This window comes from Phacochoerus africanus, chromosome 3, assembly GCF_016906955.1.
Source record: "Phacochoerus africanus isolate WHEZ1 chromosome 3, ROS_Pafr_v1, whole genome shotgun sequence".
NCBI lineage: Eukaryota > Metazoa > Chordata > Mammalia > Artiodactyla > Suidae > Phacochoerus > Phacochoerus africanus.
The window spans coordinates 95,793,816-95,818,624 of NC_062546.1; the positions used below are offsets into that span (position 1 = coordinate 95,793,816).

Consider the following 24,809-nt stretch of genomic DNA (forward strand, 5'->3'; position numbering starts at 1 on the left):
AAGTTCCTGGGCCAGGGATTGAACCTGTGCCGCAACAGTGACTCAAGCCACAGCAGTGACAATGCCAGACCATGTAAGCCACTGAACCATGAGGGAACTCTGGAATTAATTTTACGGATTCTAAGGCAGAACTAAAATTACATACAGTAAAATATCTATCCATTCACTCATCTGTTAAAAATATAAAGGCAGAAAGCTTGCTTTCCAATGAAGACACTATTTTTTCCCTTCATCATTAACAACGTTTCCTTGGTGCCCTATTATAAACCTAGACATACAGATAAGACTAATGTTCTCAAGGTGCACAGATCAAGGCAGCCCTCACCTTGCACTGTCCAGATACATACAAATTTCAGTTATCACAATTCAGTTAAATAACACCAGTCTCCCAACAACATGGTTCAAATTTCAGTTAACCACAATATATTAAGTGTGAATAACTACACAAAGTATAAAATTTGCTGTTGGCCCATCAGTCCAAAAATCACTATATAAATCATAAACATGCATCATGATTGGTGACCAATCAGGCCACTTCTTTCAGTCTGATGTGATTTCTCACCATGCATCTGTTATTCAGTTCATGTTGAGACAGCAAAGCAGGTACTTGTGTTGTCTGCTTGTCTCCTAGGGATAAATTCATGCAAAAATGGATAACCTCAAGAGCAACCTGGCCCAAAAAGTTAAAAGTGCAGCAAAGAAACAACAGGGGACAGTGCTGGAAGTGAAACCCAAATTGAACATAAAAGGAGCTACAGAAGAAAGAGTTGACAATGGACATATTGACACTTCTACTGTTTGAGAGACCCTAGATGCGCAGCAAAAGAAATTGAGAGAAGGTGAACTGATCACCATAAAGGAATGTAAGCAGCTATGACAAGAAGAATGGAGATGTCCGAGGAAGTGATGCTGACAAAAAAACTTCTCAATACAGGAAATCCTGCAGATATTTCATATCACTGAAAGTGCAAAGAACCAGTGGAAGTGGAATTAAACTTAGAAAAGGATGATGACAACTTGCCAAGGCAAGAAAAAAATGCTCACTCTGTATTTTAAGTTATATGACAAAAAGATGAGCACTGTTCACCAAGTACCTGTGATAAGTTTCCACAAAGAAATAAAACACTTTAGTTCTCAACATTTCTAATTTTTTTAATTACAAGATATTAAATCAGTATTAGTTTCACTATTTTTTAAATTTCCTTACACATTTACAAGAGAAAGTATCAGAAATTTTAACATTTAAAAAAAAAGAAAGAAATTTTAACATTTTGATAAAAAAATTAAAGATCGTGGACACAAATAACTTTCCCCACTGATTATCGAGAGCGCTTTGCACAGTTTCAGTGCACGGTGATCTGTACAGCTCTCCCAGATGGGACGACTGCTTATATTTTTACTGAGAAAACAAGTACATAAGGTAAAAAAGATGAAGAGAAATATGCACAGCGAGTTCCAGGAACACAGTAATGAGAACACATGAGAGTCAAGTTTGAAGGATGATGGGGCTAGAACTTACAAAAAAGGGCTATGGCAGAGGCTTGAAAAAAACAGAAGCACAACTGAATTCTGTTATAAACACAGTCAATAAAATCCCATGAGGTATGAAGATTAGTGGAAAGAGCCCTGATCTAGGAGCCAAGTCTTCCTCTGATGCTTATGAAGTTTGTAACTTGTAGATACTGAAGTCTGAAAATGGAGCAGATAACTGCTCTAATTATTTCACAGTTGTAAAACTTAATCTGAAAAATTCAAATTTAAGGTTGGAATTACTGTCTCTACTTGCTTCTTTTTCTACTTGCAGGGGTGAAAAAAAATCTCTGCATATCATGGCATATTGTTCCCATTATAACTGAAAGGAACTCTCTCACGCTTACTATTAAGCTCCCTTTTATCAGGTGTAATTTTTAATTTGCATTTCATTCTGATCTGGAAAGTCTAGATAAAATGAATTTTGTTGGGGCAATAGCTATTGGCTCAAATACGATTAGATAGGAAGAAAAATGTGACTTTGGGAATTATTTATCCATTTTAGAAAGGGTACAATATAAAAAATAAAATTAAAATATTTGAAACACAAGGAGTTCCCATCATGGCTCAGTGGTTACCAAACCCGACTAGCATCCATGAGGACTCGGGTTCAACCCTTGGCCTTGCTCAGCGGGTTAAGGATTCTGTGATGCCATGAGCTGTGGGGTAGGTTGCAGACGTGGCTCGGATCCTGTGTTGCTGTGGCTGTGGTATAGGCTGGCAGCTACAGCTCCAATTGGACCCTAGCCTGGGAACCTCCATATGCTGCGTGGGCGGCCCTAAAAAAGCAAAACAAAACAAAACAAAACAAAACAAAAAAACAAACAAAAAAATTGAAACATGATCTTTTCCCCTAATCATCTAAAATGAGGTTTTTAACTGGAAGACTGTAATGGTCCTTAAATTAATAACATATAAAAATGATACATTTCTATTTATTTAATTTGTTCTAAATTCAGACACTTCTTATGGAACAAAGTTCTATGTGGCAGAAAGGAAAAATTACCAATATAGTAATTTTTTTAGCCTAAAAAGAAAATTTAGAGTCATAAAATTGTTGGACCTACTGCACCCCAATAAATTTTTTTTTTTTGGCTTTTTGCTATTTCTTGGGCCGCTCCCTCGGCATATGGAGGTTCCCAGGCTAGGGGTTGAATCGGAGCTGTAGCCGCCAGCCTATGCCAGAGCCACAGCAGCGCGGGATCTGAGCCATGTCTGCAACCTATACCACAGCTCACGGCAACGCCGGATCGTTAACCCACTGAGCAAGGGCAAGGACCAAACCCGAAACCTCACGGCTCCTAGTCGGATTCGTTAACCACTGCGCCACGACAGGAACTCCCCAATAAAAATTTTTAAAAAATTCTGTTTGGAAATGACCTGACTATAGTTGACTTAACTGAAAACTATCCACAGTCACTGCTCAGAAAAACCAGTATCTGTTTTTATGACTATTACAACTGGCACACAAAAAAGTTTTACTATCTTTTCTAATTATAAAAGCAATACATGCTTACTGTCATGATTTAGACAATTAAAAAAGGAACATGGATGGAGTTTCCTAGGGGCTCAGTGGGTTAAGGATCCAGGGTTGTCGCTTCTGTGGCTCAGGTTCGATCCCTGGCCCGGGAACTTCTGCACCCACGGTATATGGAAGTTCCCAGGCCAGGGACTGAATCTGAGCTGCAGCTGTGACCTACCTCATAGCTGTGGCAATGCCTGATCCTTAACCCACTCTCCTGGGCCAGGGATCAAACCTGTGCCTCAGCAGCAACCTGAGCCGCTGCTGGATCCTTAACCCACTAAGCCAAAGTGCAAACTCCCATCACACAGTTTAAAGAGCTGACTAGGTCTACAAGATTATTAAGAAACCATTTCTTATGTTCTTCCCTATCATCTCCCCCTCTTTTAAAGCAACTTCTTTCAACATTTAGCTACATCTTCTGTCTTTGCCTCAGTATCTCTGAATAACATTCTAATTTTATTTTTCTTTAGTTTTTGTTTTAGACATTACCTAACTTTCTACTTGACAGATGAAAATTCAGCAATCTTTCATTTCCTCATCTGCAGGCCCAGATAGCCACATATTTCCCAATACATACTGAAAAAAAAAAAAAAGATTTTGGACTATTTTCCCCATCTTTCAGCACATACAAGATTCAGCAGTCATTTTGTACATCATATGCCTGTCTTGCCACCTCCAATCACAGGTGATTTTTTTAAAACAGGACATCTGATGCAAGCTGGATCTAAGAAGGGTCTGCTTCCTAGCAGTCTGTAATCTGGATTGAGGGGTCTAATGACTCTGGTTTGCTGAGCTGGGAATGTACAAATCCAGAAGTTACTAGAAGTCAGGTCCCTCACGTGAACTAAGGAGCAGAATGGTGGTCACCTCACAATTTCTTTTTAGCAGAGTTTTAGCACTCACATCCTATCTGAAGGTAGCGTATTTCTGTGGTGCTAAGGCTACAGGACTTGGCATAAAGCTAATAAAAAGTATACTTTTCATTTAGAAGTATTTTATTTGAGGAAGCTTGAGAGATGAAGTTGATTCAGGGTACAAATTGGTTTGCACAGAGACAGAAGAATAGAACATTCACATAAAAATAAATAGAGGACGTTCCCTGGTAGTCTTGCGGTTAGGACTTGGCACTTTCGCTGCTGCAACCTGGGTTCAATTCCTGGTCTGGGAACTAAGATCCTACATCAAGCTGCTGTAAGCTGCTGCCACCACCAAAAAAGAAAGAGTCCTGATGATTTTAAAAGTTCTTCCTAGAAGTCTGACTGCCTTCCTATCACACTAGGTCTTGTGACATACCCCTATAGCTATATGAATTCCACGAGTACCCTGTGATCTGCAAGTAACAAAGTCCTTAAAATAACTGGCCTCTTTCTCTCAGGTTGCAGGTTCACACCTTTCCTAGGACAGACAGATAGTTAAATGATAATGGGTGCTGACTTAAAGTCCTTAAAGACCATTTAGGTGAATAAAAAAGTTAAACAGAATAGACAACAACATAAATGGGAATCTGAAAGCAATATCTGCTACATATAGAAGTAATAAAGATAATGTACTCACAACTTATTAAGAACTGTCCTTATGATGAGCAGAAAGTTCATGAATGCTAAAGCTGAATGATGGGGTACAGGTGTTCATCATAATGGGTATGTAAAATACTTTCTCTACTTTTGTTTAGAATGTTTATAATAGAGTCTAAGGAGTTCCCACTATGGCTCAGCAGTAATGAACCTGACTAGTATCCATGAGGACTTGGATTTGATTACTGGCCCCGCTCAGTGGGTTAAAGATCTGGTGTTGCTGTGAGCTGTTGTGTAGGTTGTAGACACGGCTCGGATCCTGTCTTGCTATGGCTGTGGCACATAGACCAGCAGCTGCAATTCTGATTCGACCCCTAGCCTGGGAACTTCTATTTATATATATATATATATGCTGTGGGTATGGCCCTAAAAAGCAAAGAAGTTTTAAAATAAATATTTTGTTTTATTTTTATTTAAAACTTTTTTCTTTTTATGGCCACACCTGTGGCATATGGAAGTTCCTAGGTTAGGGGTCAGAGCTACAGCTGCATCTGGGGCCTATGCCACAGCCACCCTAACACCAGAGCTGAGCCACATATGTGACCTTGGCCACAACTTGCATCAACATTGGATCTTTAACCTACTGAGTGAGGCCAAGGATCAAACCTGCATCCTCACAGACACTATGTTGGGTTCTTAACCCAATGAGCCACAACAGGAACTCCTAAAATAATTATTTTAAATAGAAAGTAAACAAACAGAATGTAGGTCAACAATTCTAAACAAAAAAACAAGCCAACAAAAGAGCAAACAAAAACTATACCTCTGTCTCCACTTTGCTGTTTAAAGGGGTTATTTTGACACACCCTAGCTTCTTCCTAAAAATAAAGATTTTAAAAACCCTTATAGACAAGGAATAAATAAAAATTAACTTATAAGCAACTTAAGAGAGTCAGCCAACAAAATGTGATACTTGATGAAATTAAAAGAAATGATGATTTTATTCTTTTATTTGAACTAATAAAAATAGGTGTGTATTCTTGAAGATAGAGTTCACTGTAAAATTTCTGTAACTTACAGGTGTTCCTGGTGCAACTCGGGACACGATCACAGGCATCTTCTGGTCACATCCTCCCTTCAAAACAGATCAAATCAAGTATTAGTCAATTATTACCAAAACAGAAACATCTTAACTTAAAAACTGAGAATAAATATAAATTCTAAGTTACCTTTACATTGAATCCAAACCTTCCATTTTCATCAGGTTTCATTCTGATTAGAACAAGATTATCATGTGGAACACCACCATTAGGCTTTAAAAGACAAAAATAAATAACCTGTAATTCTCTTCATTGATAGTCTATCCTGCAGATATACAGGAAGCATGCTTACAGTATGCTGTATTACCTAAAGCATATAAAGAATCATAATTTATGTTTCTCTCATGCCCTCTCTCTACTGCCAAGTGCAATAGGGGTTTTATGAATTAACTAATTACTTAATCACTTTGTCTCTAGAACCTGGCTCAAAGTTTTGCATACAGCAAGTACTCATAAGTATTACATGCATACATGAATTCATGCTACTCCAATTTTCCCTTTTTACTTTTTCGCTTTGTAGGGCCACACCTGGACATATGGAGGTTCCCAGGCTAGGGGTCCAATTGGAGCTATAGCTGCTGGCCTACGCCACAACCACAGCAAGGGTGGATCGCCAACCCACTGAGCGAGGCCGGGGATTGAACCCACAACCTCATGGTTCCTAGTCCCGATTCGTTTCCACTGAGCCATGATGAGAATTCTTTCTTTCTTTCTTTCTTTTTTGGCTGTATCCACAGCACAGAGAAGTTCCCAGGCCAGGAACTGAACCCATGCCACAGCAGGAACCCAAGCCGCTGCAGCGACAATGTCTGATTCTTAACCCGCTGTGCCATAGAACTCCACTACTCCACTCCCTCTGCTTTTTAAAAACAACTTTGAGATATATTCACATATTATATTTTAGCCATTCAAAGTATACAATTCAGTGATTTCTACTATTGTCACAAGTTGTAGCATCATCACTACTATTTGATTTTAGAACATTTCCATCATCCCCCAGAGAAACCCTGGATCCATTAGCTGTGACTCCTCTTCCCTTGTCCCCATTCCCCAAGTCCTATACAACCATTCATCTGTTTCCTCTGTATATATACTGAACATTTCACATATATGGAATTCTGTAATATATTGTCATTTGTTACAAGCTTCCTTCACTTAACGTGTTTTATACCTGCTCTTTGAGGTTAAGTAACTGGTTAATTCTTATCCTTCAAGACACAGGTCAGAGATGATCATTTCTGGGAAGTCCTCCCTTACTCCACAGCTGAATTAATTATTTTTATATACTTGTGAATTCCCTATAACCGCTTCTACTTACAGAACTTATATTGTCTTCCTACTTTCTCTAGATCCCATGCCCGTCAGTACTCAGGGATATTACTATAGCAATTCTCTGATCTCCTGTATTGTACACTTCTCTCATCCTTCCAGGAAATATTGTTTCTACCATTAAAAGAAAAAAAAAGAACTACTCTCTCTGGACCCCACTACCCTAGCCAGCTACTGCCCATTCTTCCCCTTTCTCTAACTGCTAAAATTCTTGAAAGAACTGTCCACATTAGCTCCTCTATTTCCTCCAACCCCATCCTCCTGAGTCAGGTTTGCATCCCTGCATTCCACAAAAGATGTCCCTAAGCTAAATCCAGTGTTCAGCTCTCAGTCCTCACCTGACCAGACTTGCCAGTAGCACTGGACACAGTTGGTTACTCTCCTTGTGACCTTCTTCTCATCAGCCAGCTGACTAGTTTTCTCCCGCATGTTTACAGTTTAGAGGACTGAAGGCTCAATTTCTAGAACCTCTTATTTAGACATCTGCATACACTACACTCCTTTGATGATCTCTTGCTGTCTCGTGGTTTTAAACACTGTCTACATGCCATCAACTCTCAACCCTTTAACTTTAGCTTGAACCTCTCCCTTCAGCTCCAGAATCATATCTCCAAATGGATTCCTAACAGACATCCAGTGTGTCCCCACTGAGCTCCTGATATGCCATTCACACCTGTTCCACCTATCACATTTTGCTCCTTTTTACAGCTGCACCTGCAGCATATAGAAATTTCCTGGCTAGGGGTCGAATCAGAGCTGCAGCTGCTGGCCTAGGCCACAGCCACAGCCAACACCAGATCCGAGCTGCACTTGCGACTGATGCTGCAGCTTGTGGCAACACTGGATCCTTAACCCACTGAACAAGGCCAGAGACTGAACATGCATCCTCACAGAGACAATGCTAGGTCCTTAACCCACTCAGCCACAATGGGAACTCCCCACTGTCACCTTTCACATCTCAGCAAAGGGCAACTTCATCCTGGTTGTTCAGGTCAAAAACAGTGGCATTATCCTTGATTTTTCTCTTTCTCCAGTACTCCACATCCAATGCATCAGCAGATTACATAGTTCTACTCTGAAACTCTACCCAGAATACAGCCATGTCTTATTTCTACCACCATCACACCTTGGTGCAAATCACCACTGCTTCCTGGAACACGGCAATACCTCACAGCCAATCTCTCTACTTCCTCCCTGCTTTCTGCCTGTTTTCAGTATAATGGCCTGAGCGAGGCTACATGACATCATGTCACTTCTCTTCTGAGATATGTCCACTTGCTTCCAATCTCACTCTGAGTTAAAAAACAAAATCTTTATAAGACCAGGCTTTCAGATATGGGCTCTCCTGTCCCTGTCTCTTTCTCATTTGCTTATTCTGCTACACTGACTTCCTTGGTGCTCCCCAATCACATCCGTCATAGCCCTGTCTTTGTACCTACTATTCCCTCGGCTCACCTGCTCTTCCTCCAGGAAGCTACGTAGCTTTTTACTAAATTCATCTCTGGTTCACCACTATCTAAAACTGTAACACTCCACTCTTGAAATTTCCTTACCCTTTCTTGCTTTATTTTCCTCTCTAGCATTTAGACTATAATATGCTATGGATTCAAATTATTTACTTTGTTTACTGTTTGTCTCATCCTTACCCCCCAGAACATTAAGTTCCTTGCAGGCAGAGTTAAAAAAATTTTTTTCTTTTTTTAGTTTATTCTGTTATATTCTCAGAGCCTATAACAATGCATGGCAAAGAGCAGGTCAGGTACTTAATAAGGAATTTTTGCATGGATGAGAAAACAAACGAGATGGTATATGATTTAACAGCAGGGACCATTTCTCATATATCTTTGTACACCCACTACCCAAGTACCTAGTGCACAGAAAGACCATGATGACTCTGAACTCATGAATGAATGATACACAAGAATCACCACATAGGTAGCACTAAAGTTATCATTCATTTTGGGTAAAGATTTTGATCTCTTTTGATGTGTCTGTGGTGATGGGGCAGTAAGTGTGGGAAAAGAGAGCGTTTGCCTCTTGCTTTTCAATTTTAGAAAATGTGGGAGGGCTATGGGTGAAAACAAGAGGGCTAAGAGTGCAATGGCCAGCAGAAACCTTGGGCAAGGCTGACACCTGGTGTGGGACCTACATCTTGTTTTATTCCTGAAATACACTCATATTTCTGTCTGTCCTTATACTTTGTGAACATAAGGTGCACCTACTTGAAAAAGTAATGACAATTCATAAATTGGAGAGTCTAACAATTCATTTTGTTTGGTTAATAAGTACAAAAATAACTCATATTTTGAAGAATAAAGTAATTACATATTCTAAAGACCTGTAGTCAGTTTCAAAAGGTTGATGAAAATGATGTCTCTGCACTCAGTCAATTATATAATAAAACTAGTGATATTGAATGGATTATTAACATTTATTCTGGAAATATGTGTTCTGTAAGATTGAGATCAACACATTTGTCAAAAATTAGCTTCTAGAGCAATGAAAATTTTATAAATGATGATAAAAGGAAATTCCACAATTGGGCTACATGGTGGCACAATTCATGACCAAACATATGATGGAAAGAGAAAGTACTGTATATAATTTACAGATAAAACAGTCTATAGTAAAAAAGAAATTTCATTTACAATTAGAAAATTTCAAAGAAAGGAGAGAATATTGAAAGAAGCTACTTACAGTAGATTTTTCAGGAGAAGATGGAACATCAAATGTTTCATGAATATGGTTTTCCAGGTCTTGTTGAGAATGTGAATAATGAATTTGGTTCCAACTACTTTTCTTTGATTGTTTGGGAGGTAAAGCTGGAGGCTGCCCATCTTCAGGGGTCTCTTGTGATCTGGACAGGAAAAAAGAGAAAGAATGAATATTCTGGAAACTGTCTTATAGAATTATTATTTTAGAAGCTAAGGTTAAGCAACTCATACATTTACAATGTCTAGTAGGAGCAAGTTTTAAATATGTATTTGCAAGTGCCACTGTTTAATGAAATCTTTCTTAACTTTGAAGTTTAAAGTAATAATCTAATTTCCTCCTTTATCAAACCTGTAAACAATTCTGCATGTAATAAAATAAACTTTAAAAGTATCCCTATGAAGGTACTTATTAATCCATCATCACAATATACATACCTTTCCAAAAACTCTTTTTTAAGGTTTGCAGTGGAGTCATATGGGTAGCCAGGGAATAAGGCAGGCAAAGAGAAATCAGAACTGAGAGCTGATTTGTTTCACAGAAAAACACTCAGTATTAAAGAACTCAAGCGATTGGCCATTTTATTTAGAAATAAAACACAGTTTACAAAAGTGATGAACACAGTGAATAACGTGCTGAGATCACTGAAGAGACAAAACTGGATGAGACAGTGTCAGAATATATGATTCAAGGTGAGGAAGCAAAAACCCAATTAACATTAGAAAGCACAAGCCTCCTCTGCAGCAGCAGGAACTGATGAAAAAGGCTAGCTACAGACAGGTGAATCTTCAAGGTAAAACTGTAGCTTTTAAGAACAAGCATAGTGTATGTATTAACAAGTGAGTTTTTCACAATGACCAGAAGGGGGAACCAGTGTTTCAACTTGTACCCTAAGACCATGCATCTGTGGAAGTTGTGGAGGTTGTGATCAGGCAAGGGGGAAAGGTTCTTGATAAGAACACTGACCATTGGAGTTCCCGTTATGGCTCAGTGGTTAATGAATCCGACTAGGAACCATGAGGTTGTGGGTTCAGTCCCTGGCCTTGCTCAGTGGGTTGGGGATCCAACGTTGCTGTGAGCTGTGGTGTAGGTTGCAGATGCGGCTTGGATCCCGTGTTGCTGTGGCTCTAGTGCAGGCTGGTGGCTACAGCTCCGATTCGACCCCTAGCCTGGGAACCTCCATATGCTGCAGGAGCGGCCCAAGAAGAGGCAAAAAGACAAAAAAAAAAAAAGAACACTGACCATCACTGGGGCTATTATTTATCTCTGAGCTGGCAGGAGGTCCTTTGGGAAAATAAAAGAATTATTATCCCACTGCCTGATGGGAGGGCTAATGGCTATATCAACCACAGGATGGCTGCTGTGGTACTCAGGCACAGATTTCATCCAGTTTCTGCTTATTTTGTTGACTGTCAACAGATGCCTAAGATATGAGCTATAAGGTCCTGAGGAAGTAGAACTGTACTAGTCTCTCATCATTCAAAACTTACTCTTCACCCCTCTCTGGTTCACACCAGACTTGGCCATCTGACTTGCCCTGGCGAGTGAAATGTGAATAGTCACTTTTGGTTTTTTTGGCCACGCCTACATCATGCAGAAGTTCCAGGGGCCAGGAATTAAACTCATGCCACAGCAGTGACCTGAGCCACAGCAGTGACAATACCAGGTCCTTAACCTGCTGAGCCATCAGTGAATCCCTGAGTAGTCACTTTTGAAAGGAAGTTTCGTGTTTCTCTTATTCCTCAGCCATGAGGCCAGCCCTGTTCCAAACAGGGGCCACTCTCAGTCTGGGTTCTAGAATGACCATGACATGTAGCAGAGCCACAGCTGATCTAGGGTGTACATACAAGGTAAGAAAGGGAAAAACCTTTGTTGTTTTAAGTAGCTGAAAGTAGGGGTAATTTGCTACCACATTACAATTTGGCCCAAGATAACTGATACAGAGATTACTGTCAGAGTGGCTTTTGGAAACATACACTCCCCCTTGGTGGAGAAGATGTGAATTTATTTAGGGACTTGCTGCTAGATACCTGGTAGATAGAGTAGTGATGCTAAAAATCTGACTAGTGCCAAGGAAGTCAGCAGGGATTAATAATGAACGATCTAACTGGATGGTCTTCCAGGTAGGTTTCTCCTAAGAAAAAATACAGCCCTTCTCAAATTTTATAAGCAGGTGTAAAATGTAATCAGTAAATACAAAGGTAAACAAGAATGCCCACTCCGCTTTCTACATAGACAACTTTAGGGTACAGAATGCTCTAAATTCTGGTGAGTCTACAAGGATTCCATCAGAGAGCACACCCTCCTTTCTAGCAAAAGCTTCTCTGAGGTCTACCTTGATGGCCAGAGATTCGAGGTCCCAAACATACTTGTATGTTTTTATTCTGCTAATTTCAACTGCCTAGAACTCAAGCCTCTAAGATCCAATACTTTCAGGTGCTGTTAGTCCAGGAAAATGTTCTTCCACATTAGAATAAAGACATATACTTCAGCCATGCCCTGCTGTAAGGACTAGGACAGATAAAGACAGACACCTCTTGGCAGAGCCTCACATACGTGAAATTTCTAAAAAGCCTCTAAGACTGTACAAAAATCGCATGTATCAATCAATGGGTCTCATCTTACTTAGGGTTAAGTATGACCACGTAGGCAAGGATCTAAGAAGAGAAGCTTTTTTTTCTAGTTGTGCATACAAGTGTCACACCTGGGAAAACACTTGGTCTCAAAACTAAAGGTCTGTGGGGAAGAGAATATGGTTGAGATCAGGTGGGAATGGATTCAGAGCAATTTTATTCTTGGTTCAGCTTAGACTCTAAATAGAGCGCCAAAATCAACAACAGGGACAGACTCAAGCCTGCAGTGCAGTACTTAAGTGAGCCAAACCTGGTGGGCATGGGCATTATAGGGGAAACCCTCAATTCCTAGAGGGGGACAGTGCCAACATTTGTGGGGCATTTTGCTCGACTGTTTAATCTGCACTTCCAGGGTACAGATTAGGCATATACAGTCCAAAAAGCTCCAGAAGTGATTTTTATTCTGTACTTCTGATTATAAATCATTTTCCTAGAATGATGGTTGCAAATTCATGGCTTGTAGGATAATTTTAGCCAACATACATTTGGCCTATTCACTCTAAAAATGTGAGTTGACTACATTAAAAAAATTATACACAGGGATTCCTTGGTGGTGCAGGGGGTTAAGGACCCAGCGTTGTCACTCCTGTGGCTTGGGCTACAGCTGTGGTGTGGGTTAGATCACTGGCCTGGGAACATCTGCATGTCTCGGGTGTGCCTCCCCTGCCCTCCAAATTACACACAAATCTCGAATTCCAGAATGAAAGGTCTGGAAGCTCTGGAAAGAATGGGCCTGCATTACAAGTTGTCAACAACTGAACAAAGCCAAGTGGTAGCTACTGCCTTTAAATGGGCCTCAGGCATTCTAGTCTGCATAAATACACTTAGTGTTACTTGCCAGACTCTAGTGAGCATTTGAATATAATCTCTCCTTTATTCATCCGAAGTCCAAAGGAAGACACAGAAAAGAAGAAAGTTTAAGCACATAGGCTCAGGTTGGGATCTGAGCCAAATTCTAAAGACAAGGTGAGGAGAATGGAGTGCAGACTGAGAAGGTTATTAGCAAAGATCTAACAGAGGCAAGGACAATGTAATTTTGGATTTCAGGACAGGGGCTACATGACTTCTTTCATTGTGTTATATAAACTTCTTGTTAAAGTAACTTCACAGTGATGGACTGGCTCTCCCGATTCCTGATTACTGCAGAGGGTGAAGGTTGCTCTGGGGAGCTTTCACAAACTAATTACGTGCTCTCCCAGTAATCCTTGTAACAATTTCCCCTTTCTATGTTTCCAACTTCAAGAGCCACTCACTTGATCTCTCTCTCTCTTTTTCTCTAACTACAGACTACAAAAGTAATCAAAAACATCAACACAGACTCCTGAAATTCTTTTTTGTGTGTCTTTTTTTTTTTGCCTTTTTCTACAGCCGCTCCCGCAGCATATGAAGGTTCCCAGGCTAGGGGTCAGATCAGAGCTATAGCCGCCGGCCTACTCCAGAGCCACAGCAATGCAGGATCTGAGCTGTGTCTGCAACCTACACCACAGCTCACGGCAACGCCGGATCCTTAACCCACTGAGAAAGGCCAGGGATCGAACCTGCAACCTCATTGTTCCTAGTTAGATTCGTTAACCACTGAGCCACAACGGGAATTCCCTGAAATTCTCATTTTGGGCAAAAGTTATCACCTACATTTTAAAGATATACTACAAAAGTATAAACTCAATTTCTCATAATAAATAACCTCCTTGGAGTTCCCGTCGTGGCGCAGTGGTTAACGAATCCGACTAGGAACCATGAGGTTGCGGCTTCGGTCCCTGCCCTTGCTCAGTGGGTTAACGATCCGGCGTTGCCATGAGCTGTGGTGTAGGTTGCAGACGCGCCTCGGATCCCGAGTTGCTGTGGCTCTGGCGTAGGCTGGTGGCTACAGCTCCGACTGGACCCCTAGCCTGGGAACCTCCATATGCCGCGGGAGCAGCCCAAGAAATGGCAAAAAGACAAAAAAATAAAATAAATAATAATAATAATAACCTCCTTGTTCATATCTAATGCAGAAGTATCATATGCAGAATCTATTTCTTCAACAATTACCTAGGAAGATGACTTCCATAAGTAAACAACGTATTATAATCTGAAATTATAATACAATTAAAATAATATCATGAAATAGGCCAGTTTTGTAAAAAAGGTTATTATTTCTAGGCCAAAGCAAACACAAACGAACAAACAAAAACTGCCAAGTTAAGACAGAATGTGGAGCCATCACACTCCTGAGAAGAACCACCAGGCAGCACAGTGGAACAAAAAGCTCCATGAGAAATAATGGCTGCCATCCTGAAAGAAGGGACCTAGAATTTAAGACCAGCATCTACTACCAGGTGGTTTAGAGAGGACGAGGAAAATAGGAACCACAGAAGGAAGAAGGGGTCAGGGCTGTGGAGATTTACAAGCAGAAGTAATCATTCGGTTTTAAATGTGGGAGCTAGAAAAATTTGTCATAGGGAGAGTATTGAAAACGCAATCCCAAAGAGATTATTGTAATTACTTAAAGAGAAATGAGGATAAACCCTTAAAACTATAAATTTTAGAAAAAATGATGCTAAAGTTTCAACTGTACCAAACATCTTTCCGAGAAGCATAAAGTTTATTCTAATTTAAGACTAGAAAACAAACAATTTTATTATTGGTAGACACTAATACAAACTTGCCAGGAATGATGGCTTCTTTTAAAACTCTTATTTTCTAAGATCCACACCAGGAGCTCTTGTTTCATTCAACTACACCCGATAGTGTCATCCAAGTCTTCACTGGGCATTCACCCCTACCATACTTATACTATATAAGATACAGGTAAAAGTCTGGCTCAAAATTTAGACTTCTTGATGCTTTGGCTAATTTTTAGTGACATTCAGAGTGTTGTCAAAGTAAACACCACTTGAGAATGATTATTAACTGATGCTCAAGGCAATTAAAGTACATATAAACCCCCAGGGATATGATTAACTGGAGAATAGAATAAAAAATGTCCTATTACTATCTCAGTAGGAATCTATTCCAGAACCAAGATCCCAGGTCTGAGATTCCTGGTTTCAATCAAACTCCAAGTCTCTGACCTCAGCTCCCAAATGCAGGTAATGGAGACTTCTGCCAGAGATGGATGGCAGCTAAGTACACTACCGTTACAGCAGCCCTGGGATCTGCAATTAGTCTTGCCGCCACAAGGACAGCATTTAATCTGCGCGTCCTGAGTCCCCACAGCTTGATACTCCTTCCATCAACACTCTCTTTGGTTCTTTATTTCCCTGTCCTTGAGCAGCCTAGCATTTGCATGGTCCATGATATATCACTAGACTCCATCAAGACTGGTGTGGGAATTGGGTTAAGCTGAGCCTGCAAGTGAAGTTACCAGTGCCCCATAGTTCAGAGGGCAGAGGAAAGGCAAAGCTCTGAGGACTCAGTAAAAGGCAATGATGAAGTGTGAACAGAGATGTAGTCACTCATTAGATAATAGTGGGACAGTCCAGGAAAGAATAGCTCAGGGAACTGGATTTAACATTTGAGGATTACGAAGTCTGCATAGAGCCTCTTACGATTAGGGGCTGAGTTGCGTTAAACCATGTATCCATATTTCAAGCACGCAGACAGATAAACGGTTGATAATATGCTTAAAAGTTGCTGGTATACATCCCCAAATATTAACTGAAAGATATAATTATTACAATTAACATCTAATCACTTTTTCTCTGCTGAACTGCTAATAAGCATCTCATTAAATGTTCACACAGAAGCCCTATGTGGTAGATTATATCATCCTGTTTTTACAAGCAAGGAAATTAAGGTTTACAGGGTGAAAATAATTCATCCAAGGTGACTTAATTAGAAATAGTGGAGCCAAGTTTTAAACTCAGTCTGAACTCAGAGCTCGTCTCTCAACGCTAAATTATAGTTGCACCTCAAAGAAAAAAACTGCAAAATGCAGGACGAAACTAATTTTAAAGCAAGGATATCTACAGCCACCTGGCTAGCACAGTCGGTAGAGCATGACTCTTAAACCAAGGGTATCTAAACTTGTAGCAGTGGACTCTTTTCTTCAAATGAAATGCTTCTCAGAAGCCAATTTATAAAAGAGACAAAAGCTAAGCAACCCTCCTAACTGCCAGTACCTGAGGCTTCAAAAGAACTTACCAGAGTATATGCTGAACATGACTATTTCCTTTCATTCCTTTTTGGTTAAAAGTGATAATACTGTTGTGTTTTAAATATTAGAATTCTAGTTCTATTCTTTTAGAATTCTATTATTAGGAGTTCCCGTTGTGGTGAAGCAGAAATGAATTTGACTAGAAGCACGAGGTTTCGGGTTCAATCCCTGGCCTCGCTCAGTGGGTTAAGGATCTGGTGTTGCCGGGAGCTGTGGTGTAGGTCGCAGATGCAGCTTAGATCCTACATTGCTGTGACTGTGGTATAGGCCAGCAGCTGTAGCTCCGATTAGATCCCTAGCCTTGGAACTTCCATATGCCGCAGGTACAGCCCTAAAAAGCAGGAAAAAAAAAATTCTATTGTTAAATTCTACTAGTATTTAAAATATAATACATTAAAGTAAAATAAAATTTGAATAGAACTTAATTTGCCTAAAATGAGACAAAGGGGGTGATGAGTGGAAACTGGGACTTCAAACATACTGTTCAAATTTTAGCCACATAAAGAATTTTGTGGACAAATTACTACCTGTGTTAACTTTTGGATGTGGAGAGACAGGAGTGTAAAGATGTTCCAACGGCCAAGTTTCATACTTTCATACTAGAGGTTTTCACCACAAGTAATTTGCTTTGGAAATTTGACATTTTGGAAAATGCTGAATGAAGAGCAAATAATGAAAGTATTACATTTAAGGGCAGTTTGCTGTCAACAGAGCATACTATAACATAGCAGCAAAAGAGTTGTTGAAACTGTCAGATTTTAAAAAGCCAGGTGGGCAAAAACTTTCCTGATTTATTTCACTCCAGTTAGCTTTACATTTATTTCTTGATGAATGCTTTATTTTTATTTTTTTGTCTTTTGTCTGTTTAGGGCCACACCCACGGCATATGGAGGTTCCCAGGCTGGGGGTCTAATCAGAGCTATAGTTGCAGGCCACAGCAACACCAGATCTTAGCCGTGTCTGTGACCTACACCACAGCTTACGGTAATGCCGGATCCTTAACCCACTGAGCGAGGCCAGGGAATGAACCTGCAACCTCATGGTTCCTAGTCAGATTCGTTTCTGGGTGCACCATGATGGGACCTCCTTAATGAATGCTTTAACAACAACAGTGAAGCAGCTTATTCTTCAGCCAAAATAGTTCTCTGTTGTAGCCTTTAGCAATTTTCTTTCTTTTTTCTTTCCTTTTTTTTTTTTTTTTTTGGCCACCCTGTGGCATATGGAGTTCCCTGGCCAGGGATCAGATCCAAGCTGCAGTTGTGACTCTGGCAATACAGGATCCCTAACACACCTTGCCAGGCCAGGGATTGAACCTGGGTCCCATTGTTCCCAAGACACTGCTGATCCCATTGAGCCATAGCAGGAACGCTAGCAATTTTTATCATAATAAAAAATAAAATCTTATCCATCCATCCATATACTTTGCGGAAATACCTGAGCTTCCCTGTTACATGTTAGCATTGTGGTGTGAATTTATTTTTTTTTAATTTTTAAATATTTTAAAACTAATTTAGGGCTAGTGTTTATCTCAGAAAAATCACAAATTAAAAACATTCTAATTTTCTGTGAAACATTTAAAGAAGGAAGGAAACATTAGGATGTACTTTCAATTACACCAGCCTATAAATGGCAACTTTATTCTGAGCAGTAAAAGCAACCTCCTATTTGTTTCCACAATAAACACACCTGTGAGTTAATGGTGTTTCCTTCTTCTGAAGCAGGCAACTTTACCCACTGACTGAAGCCAAGACTCAGGTTTCACCTTAAAGTTTCTGTATTCACTCAGGCCATAGGGAACCAGGGAGATACCTAACATCTACTTCAATGCATGATGTTGAAATGCTCTGTGCTTAATCCAACATGCTGTTTGAGTTCTTTTCACATTTGGATAATTTAAAATCTATGGATTATAAGTCGAAAAATGTTTTCTGTAAATAAGAAAAAAACAATAAAGCCTTGTTCAGGATACAAAGTTCTATCAGCTGGCTCAGGTAAGAAAATATTAGTTTTAGTCCTGTAATTGGGACAAACACTCCAAGTGTGGCCTTCTCATCTATAAAATGGAATTTATAAAATAGGAAACAGCTTTCCTATTTTGTTGAGTTCTCTCGAATAGACCAGTGAGATGATTGTGAAAAAGCTAACTGGAAACATTTAACGTTAAGTTATTGTTAGTTTACCATTAAGCCTATCTTCTCAAAACTCTCATTATTCTTAAGGTTAGAATTGGCTAAATTTCAAATGCGGTGTTACAGATTCAAAACTGAATACAAACACATAAGTATCATAAAACACATGTCTAGAGAGAAGGTACCAAGCATCTGAAATTCTTGTGGGCTGGGCAGGGGAAGCAAAAACTCTGCATTGGTTCTAATCTATCCTGAACTTGATTCTCCACTTCTGGTTAGGAAAGCAGAACAAAGGTTATTTTGAAGAGGAAAGTTATTGTAGGTTGCTCCACCTCCTCTCCCATCCCTCCATCACACTTGGACCCACCCCTTCTTTAACCTCAATCGCATTCACTGTATCTTAAACCCTTTTCTCCTTCTCAATGGGTAATGAGTTATTACGTATCTTATAAACATTTTACCTTTTTCCCACTAATTCTTGCACTGTATTTTTTACTTGCATGTGAACTAACTGCATTATATATATGCACAAATTAACACTGCAGATTAATGTGAGGGTAAACATGCTGTATAGTAAACTGATGGAGTATAATTACTGAATTATGAAGTTTAACTTATGCATCAGTATGTAATATGAGATGGGAACGAATTTTGGAAATGAGGCGTGCATGCTCTAACTTATTTTCGGTTAGGTCTCCCTTGCTACTTAATTTTCCCGACATTGTCTTTCCATCCTGAAAAATACTAAATACTACCTTTCATCACCTGACTGTCTAACCAAGGTGATACATTTATCTGGAGGAATATATGACTGCATGCACTAAAAGTTCAAGAATATATGGAGTCAACAAAATAACAACAGCAATTTTGTGGGGCAGGAGGCACCAAGACTTCCAGGAATAAATAATCCCACTTAGGGTCCAAATATATAAATTTTTAAAACATTGCATAAATAAAATCTTGTATCCAATACCATAATTTCCAAGATTATTTCAAATGAAACAATTTGGGGGATTAAAAAGGATGCAAAATGAAAAAAGGTCTTACGGTGATGATTCCAAAACAATGCTATTGGCTTGCGTTGAAGATGGAGATCGATGATTCACAAATGCTTCACTTGGGGAAGTGTGAACTGCATGATCCACCAAATGACCCACCGAAGACGGTCGTAACCGGGTTCCCTCTTGTGTGAATGCAGAGTTTCGACTACATGAAGAGGAAGGAAACCTGAGTAAAAATGTGCTTTAACTAAATATTTTCAAGTTTCTTAATTATATGATTACATTAGAAAGTGGGTGTGTGTTTTTAAAACTAATCACATTTAACTAAGATGAGTCTGACAAAGACAGTATGATGTAAACAGAAAGAACAAAGAATAGGAAGTCAAAGATCTGAGTTAGACATCACAATCTGCTATGAGGATTTTATCTATTTCAGTCATCTATTATCATTTTAGTCACTGCAACTTTGTGTCTTAATCAGCATTTACAAAATAAAGGGTAGAATAAATAATTCAGAGATATCTTCTGGTTGGAATTCTTTCTTAATCCCTATTAATACTTTTATTTAGGAGACTTCCTATAATTCCTAATAGAGATACTGAACACCATACTTTTTTTTTTTTTCTCTTTTTGTGATTTCTTGGGCAGCTCCCAGGGCATATGGAGGTTCCCAGGCTAGGGGTCCAATTGGAGCTGTAGCTACCAGCCTACGCCAGAGCCACAGCAATGCGGGATCCCAGCCGCTTCTGCCACCTACACCACAGCTCACGGCAATGCTGGATCCTTAACCCACTGAGTGAGGCCAGGGATCGAACCCTCAACCTCATGGTTCCTAGTCGGATTTGTTAACCACTGAGCCACGACAGGAACTCCTGAACACCATACTTCTATCCTCACAAGTGACACAGTCACTTTAGAATTTGGGGAAAAGACAATTTTTTTCAGATCCTATCTAAAATTGCTTTGTACCAGAAAGTTTGATCACAGCTAGTACCAATCGATTAATTCAATCATCTGGTTTAAATTTCCTGTGTAGGAGTTCCTGATGTGGTGCCAATGGGTTTGACAGCATTTTGGGAGTCCTGTGACTCCGGTTTGATCCCCATCCTGGCACGGTGGACTGAGGATCTGGTGTTGCCATAGCTGTGGCTTAGTTTGTGGCTCGTGGCTCCGTTCGGATCTGATCCCTGGCCTGGGAGCTCTGTATGCTCCAGGGTGGCAAAAAAAAATATTTCCTGTGAATACTATAATTTGCTGTAATTGCTCAGTGGGGAATTGGTACAAACGGAGAAATGGTTGGCTGGAAAAGGGACCAGAAAAAGAAGGTTCTGGATTTACTTCAAACAAGCTGATTAGCCTTTAAATAAATAAATAAATAAATACATGCAGTCTTTCATAAAAAAGATGATTTAGCAATCTACAATTAGTAAGACACTAGAAAATCTTTTGAGTATTTTTTTTTCTATTAGTAAGGAAGACGTGTAGATATTAGGTAATGCTCTGTGAACCAAACTGTTTATGCACATACTCTACTTCCAAAATAGTAAAAATTTATTCTTAAGCTTATAAACATCCATCAGTGAAACAACTTTTACTTATTTATTTATTTATTGACACACCTGCAGCATACAAAAGTTCCCAGGTCAGGGACTGAAACTGTACCACAGCCGTCACCTGAGCCACAGCTGTGGCAACACTAGATCTTAATCCACTGTGCCACTAGGGAACTCCCTTTTATTAAAAAAAAAAAGTGAAACAACTTTTAGAATTCAGTACACATTTATTGAACATTAACGTATATTAAATATTTCCAAAGGAAGACTTCTTTAAATACTATCTTCCATGCCAAAATTAAAATATCTTGCCTATCAACCTTTTGGGTGAACAAGGACTGTCAATATGCTGACATACATTTTGTTATTCTCTTAATTACATACATTTAGTACATATGACGCATCTGTTAACATTAGATAATTAAGGTAACATCTTTGGCCAGTACAAGTTAATTATATTATTATTACTATCTCCACCAAAACACGTGCTTTTGTGAGAAACGCTAGAATGAAGTTCATGTGCAGTAAGTGCTGAAAAACAAGTGCTATGGCTAAGCCTGTGGGAACTGATGCTAGAAAGCTCTTTTCTTAGATCATGGACAGGGGCAGAGCTTAAGCTGGGGTAGGAGCTTAAGTAAGAGAGTCACAATCACTTAGCATAATCAAACAATAGATGTTCCCCTAGAAATTATGTAGGAGAGACACATGGGAAAGGATTATGTCAACAACAACCATACTCCCAGATTCTAAGGCTACTAATAGATCGTGATTTACTAGCTGGCGACCCTTACTGTGAGGTCAGCTTTGGAGTTAAGTGAGCATCTTGATTTCATGCTCTGCTCCCTCATTTGCCAAAGCTATTCCATGCCACTTAGTTACAGGCTAAGAGAAATCATTCCTCGGAGCAACAAAAGTCATGTCTGACTGAAAGATTTAAATTTTACATCTTATGATCTTTAGGCAATGAAAACAGCCAAAAAATTGGAAATGAGCAAAATGTACACCTGATGTACTTACTGATTGGGAGTCCCAGGTGGAGACCGTGATGGAAGGCTTTGTGTTTCTAACCTGTCATCAGATAGTGAATTTCTGCTTACTACTTCCCAATCCATTAATTTCCGAGCCAAGGGTTTACTTGGGGATCTAGAGTAATAATTTAAAGAATGTGTCAACATTTTTATTTTTATACCCCAAACTATTTAAATGCCTAGCTTTTTGCAATACAGACTTCATAGGATGCCTCATATAATGAATTAAGCTACTTACATTAAAAACAATCTAAACCTAGCTTTATATATCAGAAATAAATTCACTGAAGGACATAGAAATAGGTGAGACTAAAAAGCATGACAACACTGACCAGGAGTATGCAATAAAATTTACATACAGAGTAGGAAGCATTAAAATAATGAGTGGGCACATCAATCCAAGTTTTGACCTTCCCTTGACAAATCACTTAAGTTAGATACATCTAAATATCTAAATTTACTAGTAAAATGTATGCTCCTAAGGACATTCCCTACCTTCTAATTATTATTATTTTTTTTGGTCTTTTTAGGGCAGCATCCACAGCACATGGAAGTTCCCAGGCTAGGGGTCGAATTGGAGCTGCAGCTGCCAACCTATACCACGGCCACAGCAACACAGGATCCTTAATCCACCGAGGGAGGCCCGGGATCAAACCTGCATCTCATGGATACTAGTAGGGTTTGTTACTTCTGAGCCAAAGGGGAACTCCCCTGCCTTCTAATTTTTATGATCTATGCATATCTAAATATTCAGTGCAACGTTTTAGTCTATTAACCTTCTAAACCACGAGTAACTTAAATTACTAATAAATCCAAACTACACAAGTGCCCTAACACTTCACACATTCATTCAGAGCCAAAATCTTTTTAGTTTGGCCTAATGACGTTGCTTTTTTTTCTTTTCTTTTTTAACTAAAATATAGTTGACTGACATCTTAAGAACACTGAACATTTTCTAAAAGAGATGTAATATTGACTTCTTTAAAAAAAAATCACTGACTCAGCTTTTATTTTTCATAATTGAATTCAAAGTAATTTAAGCATAAACATTTCCCATTACCATGAGTTTAAATTATGAGATTTTCTGGTTTGAAGACAACCCAGGATACCAGTTAGTCTAACCTCCTCATATTTCAGAGCAAATATTCCTATCAGTCTCAACAAAAGTAAAGTATACTATCTCATTCATTATGTATTTAAAGTGAAGTAAAGATTATTTAAAAAAAGCATTAATTCTCAATGTTAATTAACTATTCTTCTTCACATATTAGATTACTAAATGTAAACTTTGAGTTCATTAACCACAGTCAGGAGAGCAACTATTTTCATTTTCTAAAAGAGGGTAAGAGTCATTGAAGGAGAAAAAAAATCCAGTTACACTCACCTAATATCATCAGAACACTTTACTGCTGTTAATAAATTAAACATGGCTGGCAATGTTTTGCACTTAAAACTAAATTTGAAGGTATTTTATTTTATTAACAGTTTTAACCTCAGAGACCCGCCCACTCAAGCTTGCTGTCTATGTTTCCTGTTGAGTGTGGAAATTTCAGAGAAAAAAATACCACACTTTATCAGTGTGTTTGCAATGTGGTAAATTTATTTTCTGACCACAGCATCTTATTTTTCTGTTGCATGGGAATATTCTTTTGCTTTCTTCTTAGACATCATATAATAATTGAGAAATTATGAAAGCAATTCCAAGAGTTGATACAATCAGAAAAATAAACATGTATTATTGCTGAAAAAAAAACCCTTACACAAAAAGTTTAAGGAGAAATCTTTTTTACTTATATTGCCAACTAAAATTTCAAGGAATGAACAAGAATTCTAAAATTCTCTAATACTCTAACAATAAACCATTAGAATATTTTGATAGGTATGCATCAGATCATTTCAATTTCAGAAAAGCTTAGTCTTTCAGAGCTAGCAGGATCATTAACACAGTACTATTAAAACCTCATCCTAGTTGAGTTATTATTTCAAGAAGGATTCACAAAACTCCAGCATAATAAAAGAAACAGGACAATATATTTATTCAAATATATTTCATTATATTTGAATTTTAGCTCTACCACTCACTGAATAATGCATATTTGTTTTAGGAAATAACCATTTAAATAATGTCAGATTTCAATAATGTGTGTATAAAATGAAGAACTAAGATGCAGGTGTAACTATTTGCGTATTTCCCAAAATCTGATATGACCAAAATACGAAAGCATTAATACATATAAAGGAAGTCATCTGCAGGTAATGTTAACACTAATATATAAACAAACCTATGTTTTGGTATTCATATTAGGATATCATACTATAGTAGAACTAGTTACTGAAATCATGTTCCGTATTTTTACAAATATCTAATAAGAAAAACAAGTTATGTTTCCTGTTAGGACAGGAATAAAAAAGTGTTAAGTATTCTGTTATGGTGCAGTTTTAACAGAAAAGAATCAGAAGTGTGTGTGTGTGTGTGTGTGTGTGTGTGTGTGTGTGTGTGTGTGTGTGTGTGTCTTTTTAGGGCCACACCCATGGCATATAGAAGTTCCCAGGCTAGGGGTTGAATTGGAGCTACAGCTGCAGGCCTACACCACAGCCACAGCAACGCAGGATCTGA

General features: G+C 38.8%; 1 protein-coding gene across 1 annotated transcript in view; it reads right to left on the reverse strand.

Moving 5' to 3' along the window:
- The window catches only part of PTPN4 (protein tyrosine phosphatase non-receptor type 4), a 223,898-nt gene that overhangs the window by 25,405 nt on the left and 173,684 nt on the right, over positions 1-24,809 (reverse strand). The window contains exons 14-18 of the mRNA XM_047772185.1: positions 22,182-22,307; positions 19,658-19,816; positions 9,696-9,855; positions 5,799-5,882; positions 5,648-5,704 (exon numbers count right to left, since the gene is read on the reverse strand). Of these exons, the coding sequence (XP_047628141.1) occupies positions 5,648-5,704; positions 5,799-5,882; positions 9,696-9,855; positions 19,658-19,816; positions 22,182-22,307 (586 nt within the window). The remainder of the gene's footprint in view (positions 1-5,647; positions 5,705-5,798; positions 5,883-9,695; positions 9,856-19,657; positions 19,817-22,181; positions 22,308-24,809) is intronic.